Source organism: Gekko japonicus, unplaced genomic scaffold, assembly GCF_001447785.1.
Source record: "Gekko japonicus isolate JY-2015 unplaced genomic scaffold, Gekko_japonicus_V1.1 scaffold224, whole genome shotgun sequence".
NCBI lineage: Eukaryota > Metazoa > Chordata > Lepidosauria > Squamata > Gekkonidae > Gekko > Gekko japonicus.
The window spans coordinates 47,618-57,358 of NW_015170894.1; the positions used below are offsets into that span (position 1 = coordinate 47,618).

At 48.3% G+C, this 9,741-nt stretch overlaps 1 protein-coding gene across 1 annotated transcript in view; it reads left to right on the forward strand.

The window, feature by feature from the left end:
* PLEKHO2 (pleckstrin homology domain containing O2) overlaps positions 1–9,741 on the forward strand; it is a 48,605-nt gene that overhangs the window by 25,359 nt on the left and 13,505 nt on the right. The window contains exon 5 of the mRNA XM_015418486.1: positions 6,969–7,085. Within this exon, the coding sequence (XP_015273972.1) occupies positions 6,969–7,085 (117 nt within the window). The remainder of the gene's footprint in view (positions 1–6,968; positions 7,086–9,741) is intronic.

Consider the following 9,741-nt stretch of genomic DNA (forward strand, 5'->3'; position numbering starts at 1 on the left):
TCTCCGACCTCTCGGCCAAAAGAGAGACTCCCCCCTAGTGCACCCTAAAGCGCCCCAGATCCGAGCGCCTCCATCCTGAGGGGCTCGTTCGGGTCTCCGCTCGCGTGGATTCCCTCCTCCACCGCGGGCGGGCGAGACGACCTCGGGAGCGACCCGAGGATGCGTCCGCCATTCGCGGGAGCCAGACCGGAAGCCGCAAATCAGTAGTTTCTCAACCGTGAGTCGAGGGAGAAACAGAAGCAGGGACAATAACGCAACTGTCTCTGTGTGCAAAAGACCTCGCCACCCATCCAGCTTCCGGCCTTCGACCAGCTGCCATGGCACCCACACAAACTGTTTTGGGGCTTGCGGTCTGGCGTACAGCTTCTCCTTCTCTCGTTTTATCTGTTCCTGGGTACAAAGATTTTTTTTGTCTGCCTTAAATGGAGAGGGTGCTCCCAGTCCCGTTTTTGGCTTCCCCCTTTCTCTTTGACCGTGGACAGTTGACGCAACAAGAATCCCTCCTGTGTCCACGGGAGAAACAGTCGCGCTGAGCGTGAGCCTGTGCCAAATTTGAAGCCTTCGCCTTTCATTCCTTTTTGTTTCTCTCGGTAGTACCAAAAGGGGAAAAGAAACCCAGTCTGAAAGAACGGAAACAGTTGCTTATAAACGAGTGTCTGTGTGATGCAAACAGGGAGGTTGGTCACAAAAGGAAGTTTTAGGATGTGGCTGTCTTGCTCCTGCAGAAACGCGTTTGTGCATATGGCTGCTGGATGCGATGGACTGCCAGCTGCAGCCTGCCGAGTGAATCGGCAAGGAAGGTGGTCCCGCTTTAGATCGGGCGGGGGGGGGCATTTTTGAAGGCACCTCCAGACTCGAGGTAGCGTGGTTCAGTGATTGGATTGCCCGACTAAGATCTGGGAGACCCAGATCTGAGCCTCTGCTCTGCCGTGGAAGCTTGCTGGGTGCCCAGGAGCCATCGGATCACTCTCCCCTCCTCCTCTGTGCCACAACAAGCCTGTAAAACAGGCGAGGGTCTGAAAGCCGTCTGCGCTTGTGGCCATCGCTGGCTCCACTGGCAGTGAATCCAACAACCAGGGGTCATTTCGTAGAAAAAGAGGTGCAGGAGCTCATTAGCACAACTCATTAACATAACTTATTTGCATATGCCACACCCCCTGACATCACCGGAAGTGTGTCAGAAGGCAACACCCACTGTTCAGGCTCCAGTGGACTGTTTTGGATTGCTAGCTATTGGGGTGGTGGTGGGGGTGGAGGAACGTGCAGATCTGTCCTCACAGAGGAGGGAGAGCTTGTACCTGAATAAAACTTGGTCCTAAAGGTGCCACTGGATTGTCTTGGACTGGGGGACTCTGCAACTTACCTGGCTGCTTCTTGCTCTGACTGAGGGCTGCTGGGAGCAGGGGATGGGGCTTGTTGCATGTGCCCGCCCCCTGGGCTCTTTACTGCCGGAGCTCCACTCCTGTGCGCTCCTGCAGGAAATGACCCCTGCCAACAACTGAACGGCTTGTTGAGTGACAAAGTATTTCCTTTTGTCTGTCTTGAGTCTACCGCTCACCAGCTTCATGGGATGGCCTCAAATTCTAGTATTTTGGGAGAGGGAGAAAAAGTTCTCTCTGTCTGCTGTCTCTACACCATGCATAGTTTCATAAGCCTCTGTCACGTCCCCTCTTAGTCATGTTTAGGGTTGGCAGCCTTCAGGTGGATCTAGCAACAAATGAATATACACTGCAGAAACCTTAGAACAAACTATTGTGTTCTATTTATAATCATCATTTAGTAAAGTGCATAGTGTATCATTATTTCATCCTAGTCAGGTATAAATATTCATTACATTCAATAAGCAATAACATTCAGTACATACAGATTGATAACTACCAGGCCATTTTGCATCAGTGTTTTAAAAGTCAAGCCCCAACGGGAGTTTCTAGAATTAAAAGCCTGCTTCTCCTTGCATGAAGTCTTCCAAAAAGGGGGACAGCTTTCTTAAAAGCTGTATGGATGCTTTTTTTTGCCGGTCCTACAAAAGACACATTATGCAGCTAGCATTCATGGACGGAGTACTCCTGTCATTCTTGACTTTTAAAACACTGATGCAAAATGGTCTGGTAGTTATCAATCTGTATGTACTGAATGTTATTGCTTATTGAATATAATGAACTACAGGCTATGGAAGGTTGGTAGTTCAGCAGTTTGAGACCCGAGTTGCCGCATGACGGAGCGAGCTCCCGTCTCTAGTTCCAGATCCTGCACAGTTCGAAAGCAAGAAATTGCAAGTAGATAAATAGGTACCACTTCAGTGGGAAGGTAACAGCGTTCCGTGCGCCTCGGTGTGTAGTCATGCCGGCCACATGACCACGGAAATGTCTCCGGACAGCGCTGGCTTTTCGGCTTTGAAACGGAGATGAGCACCGCAACCCTAGAGTTGGATTCAGCTGGCTTTCGAGCAAGGGAAACCTTTACCTTTTTATGCACTTTACTAAATGATGATTATAAATAGAACACAATAGTTTGTTATAAGGTTTTTGCAGTTTATATTTATTTGTTGCTGGATTCTGAAACTGAAGCTCAAATACTTTGGCCACCCAATGAGAAGGGAGCACTCACTGGAGAAGAAGACCCTGATGCTGGGAAAGATTGAAGGCCAAAGAAGACGGGGACGGCAAAGGATGAGATGGTTAGACAGTGTCATCGATGCAACGAAAATGAAATTGAGCCAACTTCAGAGGACGGCGGAAGACAGGAAGGCCTGGCGGGATCTGGTCCATGGGGTCGCGAAGAGTCGAACTCGACTGTGCGACTGAACAACAACAACAACAGATTCTCCTAACACTGCCGCTCGGGTTGCTTCAGCCTCCAGGTGGAGCCTGGAGGGAGACCTCCCAGAATTGCAGCTGCTCTGCAGGCTACAAAGATCAGTTCCCTGGGAAGAAAGGGCTGCTCCAGAGGCTGGGCTGTTTGGCATTATACCCCGCTGAGGTCCCCTCCCCTCCACCAGGCTCCCTCCACACCCCCAGCATTTTTCCAACCTGGAGTTGGCAACCCTCTCTCTTTCGAACCAGCTCGGTGTAGCGGTTAAGAGCGGTGGACTCTAATCTGGAGAACCGGGTTTGATTCCCCCACTTCTCCTCTTAAAACCTGCTGGGTGACCCTGGGCCTGTCTCAGAACTCTCTCAGCCCCACCTACCTCACAAGGAGGGGAGGGGAAGGGAAAGGCGATTGTAAGCTGCTTAGAGAATCCTTAAGATAGAGAAGAGCAGGGCATTGAAAACTACTCCTTTTCTTCTTCTGAACTGAAAAGTGGCCGCCTCCTTACCCTCTTATCATGGGGAAAGTGCTCCAGACTCTCAAGTTCCCTGGTTTGCCCTTTTCTGCACACACACACCTAGCTTTACAATAAGGTTTTTTTTGGGGGGGTACAGCAGCCAGTTCTGTACACGGTATTGAAGGACTGGATCTCCAGCTGTTTTTTAAAATAGCACATGAGCCACCATTCATCCCCTCCCCCACACCTTTTGATCAGGACTGGGCCAGGAAGTTCAAAATTCTTTTAGCCTGTCTCATTTTTCCAACCAAAAACACTGTTTTTGACCCCATAGGGATGAATGGATGTCAGACCCAATAGGGAGGGAGTTCTGGCTGACTGGAAAACTGCATGGGCGTTAAGACTACCCCCCCCCCAAATCTGGTGGTTGGATTTTCTGTCATCTCCTTTTTAAAAAAAAACATTTTATTTTCAGTTTTTCAACATCATACATTTATATCTTATTTTCTAACATTTAGGGGGTTACATTACACAGTTTCTTCATACCATTTAATGGCTTTTTGCCATTTATGCTTAAACTTTTCGTCTGTTTTCCCCGCCAAAAACATGTTCAGCTTATCCATTTCGATTATTTCAAAAAGTTTGGTAATCAAATCTTCCTTACTCGGTATTCTATCTGTCTTCCAATTCTTTGCAACAAGTATTCTTGACATTGTAATTATATATAAGATAATACATAGTTCGTTATATTTAATTCCTTCTGGTGTGATATTTAATAGGAAAATTTCTGGTGCAATCGGTAAATCTATCCCTGTAATATCTTTTATCAAATGCTTAGTACTTTTCCAAAATCTTTGTATTTTCTCGCACCTCCACCATATATGGAAGTACGTTCCTGTGTTATTCCTACACCTCCAACAGTTCCCGGAGACGTTAGCGTAACATTTTAGTAATTTATCCGGCGTAGATGTAGATCTTAGAAATTTGATCGATCTCCATGTTTGGATTTTCTGTCATCTCCTCGTAATTCAAGCCTTCGTGTGTGTTTGCCTTCCCTTCAGACTTGGGACTGCTGCTTTAACCCGTAGCTCTGATTCATTTTTTCTGAGAACTCTGTTGAAATGCGCTTAAGAGTGCCTGCCGGAATGGATGTGGCTCAGATGTATGTCTGCATTGCAAAAGAGTGTGTGGGAGGGTAGTGCCCTCCCCTCCCCCCGCCCCCAGCAAGCCCTTTACTCACAATCCCATGGTGAGCACAAGTGCTGTTTGGAACAGCAGAGGTTGCTTAATGAACCCAAACCCCAAAGAACCCTGGGTTTGCGCAACGCTTCCCTCATGTTCCGTTTCTTGTGAGTGGCTTCTCACAGCTGCTAGTGGAAGCCTGATGAGGTAGCACTGGGACCAGTGTGTATGTGTTATGCGTGTTTTATGTGTTATTGATTTATATTTTATTTTACACAGGGGTCATTTAGCAAAAAAAGAGGTGCAGGAGCTCATTAGCATAATTCATTTGCATATGCCACACCCCCTGACATCACCGGAAGTTTGTCAGAAGGCAACACCCACCACTCAGGCTCCATTGGACTGTTTTGGATTGCTAGCTATGGGGGGGGGGGGGAATGTGCAGATCTATCCTTGCAGAGGAGGGAGAGCTTGTCCCTGAATAAAACTTGGTCTTAAAGGTGCCACTGGACTGTTTTGGGCCAGGAGGGCTCTGCAGTTTACCTGGCTGCTTCTTGCTCTGACTGAGGGCTGCTGGGAGCAGGGGGTGGGGCTTGCTGCATGTGCCCACTCCCTGGGCTCTTTACTGCCGGAGCTCCGCTCCTGTAGGAAATGACCCCTGATTTTACAAAAGTTCTACCCTGCCTTTCTTCCTGTGTGAGGGCTGCCAAGGTGGTGGACAATTAAACTTACTGAATAAAATCACATTTTAAAACCATTAACCGTCCCCTCCAATTCAACACATTAAAACGAGAGCCGAAACATAAAAACAATTAAAACATGGGGCGTCTATGAGCGGGTACCGTTTCCTCCTGGGATCTGTAGTTCAAGTTAGGCCCCTCCAAGTCCACTGAAATCAAAGGGTGTATAAGGGATTGCCTCTGTTTAGGATTGCCCTGTGTAGTAGTACGTGCCATTTTAATCTTCCCAGCCTACTTGCTTGCAATGCTCCCTCTAAGCTGTGGAGTCCTGGGAGCAAAACTTCTACTTTGTGGGCTACTGGCATTAAAGTTGTGAGCCAGCGATTTGGCTACTGCATACATTAGTTTGCTCTGGAGCCATCTTCCCTGAGCGAAGACCAAAACGTGTGAGCCGGAGGCTAAAAAACTGTGAGCTAGCTCACATTAACTCAGCTCAGAGGGAACACTGCGAGTTGTGTGTATGCTGTAATTCCAAGGAGGTGCCAAGAGTTGTAGGGTGTGGCACTGTATGCAGAACTCAGGTGCTTGAAACCTTTGTGTTCATTGTTCTAAAAGAAAAACAACAACAACATGTTCCTAGTCCTCAGGGCTGCAGACATCAGTGAGATGTCTAGCTTGGGAAGCACCTGGATATTTTGGGGGTGGAGCCTGGGAATGGCGGGGGTTGGGGAGGGGAGGGACCTCAGCAAGGTATCACGCCAGACAGTCCGCCTTCCAGAGCAGCCATTTTCTCCAGGGGAACGGGTCTCTGTTGTCTGGAGACTAGTTGAAATTCCAGGAGATCTTCAGCGACCAGCTGGAGGTTGGCAACTGTAATGGGTGACGTCATGGAAACTGCATAGGTCACCCAAGGTTCGGGAGGCGACTTTCACTGCCCAGCCGTACACTGCCCTCCCTAAACAGGATTGCCAACTCCAGGTTAGGAAATTCCTGAAGATTTGGTGATGGAGTCTGGGAAAGGGAGGGGCCTCAGCAGGAGGGGGTTATAATGCCATTGAGTCCAGCCTCCAAAGCAGTCATTTCCTCCAGGGGAACAGATCTCTGTAGTCTGGAGATCAGCCGTAATTCCTGGAGATACATCTCCAGCCGGGGAAGGCAAGAAGGTCCCTGAAGTCCCGGGCTATAAGGCTGAACAAATACACTTTTGAGAGCCTGCAACCAATAGTTCCTCCCAACAATCCTCAGCAGAGAACAGAACTTCTTGGAAATTGCATTCGAGGGATGTTTGAAGGAGGCGAGGATTTAAGCTCCAATCTGGCCAGAAGGAAAGCCCCCCCCCGCATGCGCACACATGCGCAGCCGGCTGTGCTCAGTCTCCGGTCGGTGGCTTCCTCCCTGGCATCTGATCGTGCCGGGGAGCAACGGCGCGGCGGCTCAGGGGATCTATGTGATCCCGCCGCCACGTGTTTCTTTTGGTGCGGCTCTGAATAGCCGCACTTTGCCCGTGTTTTTTTCCTCCCATGTGGCAGGGACCCCCGTCTGGCAAATTAGCAGGAACTGCTTTGCATATTAGGCGACCCACCCCTAATGTAGCCAATCCTCCAAGAGTTTACAGTAGTCCCTGTAAGAAGAGCTCTGTAAGCTCTTGGAGGATTGGCTACATTAGGGGTGTGTCGCCTAATATGCAAGGGAGTTCCTGCTACAAAAAAAGCCCATTTTGAGAGGTCTCCAGGTCCACCGGGAGGCTGGCAACCCTAAGCTTTCACAGACATTAACTGTGACACTGTTTTGTATTAGACAATCAGGTGTGATTTCTCTCCCCCCCCCCACCGCTACTGTAGGACCAGCAGAAGTGCGTGGAAACCGTTGAGCTGGAAAACTATGAGAAATGCCAAGACTTGCGGGCTCTCTTGAACAGGAAGCATCGCTTCATTTTAATTCGCTCTCCAGGTTACAAGGTAAGGGGACCCCTTTCTCTTTTTCTGTAAACTCATTTCTCCCTCCCCCCCGGGAAGTAAGTGGGTTTCTTAGCACTCTGTTGGCCCTCAGTGAAGAGGGATTTAGTCCATATTTGGCAAGCACCCCTCCAAATCTTCAAAGGACAGCTTGGCTCGGAGTCGTACGTTCAGACCTCGTGCTCTGGGGATCGGAAGCAAACCTGTATCGGAAGCTGTCCTATTCCATTGGGTGGGGTGTGGTCTAGCAGTTAGCGCATTTGGCTAGAATAAGGGAGACCCAGGTTTAGAACCCCTGTCTGATGTGAAGCAGGCCTCTCAGCCTGACCTACTTAGCAGAGTTGTTGTGAGGGCAAAGGGCTGGGTGGAGACTGGTGTATGCTGCCCTGTGCTTCTTGGAGGAAAGGGAGGATCAAATTGGACCAAAAGAGCTGGTGTGGTGCAGTGGTTAGAGCAATGGTGGCGAACCTATGGCACGGGTGCCAGAGGTGGCACTCAGAGCCCTCTCTGTGGGCATGCGTGCCATCGCCGCAGCCAGGCCCAGACCATCATTAAAGTGTTGAATTCTCTGCCAAATAATTTTAAGTAAATGAAAGCATTTGGGATTGCTTCCCTTACTTTGTCTGGATCATCTTAAGTTAATGTATGAGTTGTTTTTTCTAAAGTAAAACCTCAGTATTCAGGTTAAATTGCTGTGTTGGCACTTCGCGATAAATAAGTGGGTTTTGGGTCGCAGTTTGGGCACTTGGTCTCTAAAAGGTTCGCCATCACTGGGTTAGAGTGTCAAGGTAGGATCTGGGCGACCCAGGTTCACATATGCTCTTTGCCACGGAAGCTCTCTGGGTGGCCTTGGGCTGGTCTTAGCCTAAACTCTTTCTCAGGGTTGTTGTGATGATAAAACGGAGGAGAAGAGACTGATGTAAGCCGCTTTGGGTCCCTATTATGGAAAGAAGTAATAAATGAAGTAAATATTATGTCAGCGTGCGGGTGGTGTTCTCTGTTCTGACCGACCAGGGCGTTCCAAGATTTCAAGTAGAGAACCGACTTTTAACTGGGGATGCCAGGGATTGAATTCAGGCCTTGTTGCATGCAGCCCCGAGGTTCTACAAGTAGGCTGGGGCCATGAGTGTATTTTGCTGATTGGTTTAACTTGTTCACAGGTGACCAGGTTCAATCGAGTGAAAATATCCTCCGCTAGCAGTAATGTATGGTATGCCCATGCTAGGGCATATCACACACAAATTCCAACTAACAGTGTGACATCACAGTGTGAAATCTGTCTCCTGGACACGGGCTCCCAGGCACCAGCGTGCTTGCTCATGTGCACCACACACACACACCCATGTTTGAAAGGAGATTTGAAGGTAGACGTTCCAGATACTAATTTGACCCTCCAGCCCAGGGATCCCCAAACATTGTTGAGCTTGTGGGCACCTTTGAAATTCTGACACAGGTTGGTGGGCGCCAACCACAAAATGGCTTCCTTTTTTTTTTAAAGTATATTTATTAATTTTCATACATGCTCATCAGTTCATTATTATACATACATCTTAGAGTCATTTATCCATTTTCTAACCATTTGTACATTCCCGACCATCGTTTTGCAAAAATTTCCCTCCTGTAACATTAAACTCAATTTGTCTATCTCGGCTACCCCCATCAATTTCTCTATCACTTCTTCTTGTTTTGGGGTATTATCTTGTTACCAATACTTTGCCCATTGTATCCTCGCTGCAGTTATTATATATACTATTAAAAATTTTTCATTATACTTAATGTGTTCTGGAAGTATATTAAGTAGAAATATTTCCGGCAAAATGGCTTCAATATTTCCTCAAAATGGCTTCCTCAGGAAGTGGCGCCAACCACAAAATGGCTTCCTCAGGAGGTGGAGCCAAGCACAAAATGGCTGCCTCTGGAGGTGGTGCCACGCACACAGAGGAAGCCTAAGTGCAGGGGAGAAGACAAATACCCTGGGAAAGTGTAGTGAAAGAGAATAAAACCAACCCTGTGGTGACAGCTGCCACTGAAACAGTGTTGTTTTAACCTGCCCAGCCAACTGGATCACCGGTAGCCATTCAGAAGCTCTGCTGGCCTCTCCCATTTTCTAAAAACATTCGGTGGGCACCATTAAAGGTGTTGGCGGGCACAGATGGACATGTTGGGGAGGGGACCCCTGCTCTAGCCACGGCAGCACACTGGAAATATTGCTAAAGTGTTTAGAGATTTCCTTGGGTGCAGTTACATGACGCAGAGGTAGTTCCCATGTTCTGCGGCAGGCCTCCTGGAATGTACGGAATGTTGAGAACTGAACACTTCATTTAAAAAAACCCCAAAGTTCTAGTCCTTATGATGCTGGAGAAAAGAGTTCTCCAGAGAAAAGAGTTGTCTCATTCATTTGCTATTTCTGTTGAAACTTTTTGAAGCACTGGGGGGGGGGGAATTTAGGACGGTCGCTGAAGAGCTAGCCCCAACTTTGGCTGAAATTACACGTGATGGCCGGTGAGTGTGAGTCTGATCCCTTTAAAGGCCTTACAACTGATGGACATGCTGAAGGTGCTGTGCGCGCACACACACACCCGCACTGAGTTGATTCTCTTTTGTTGTTCCAGAACAAATTGTGCCTTAGCAGTTGTTGCATTTTGTGAAAACGTTCCGC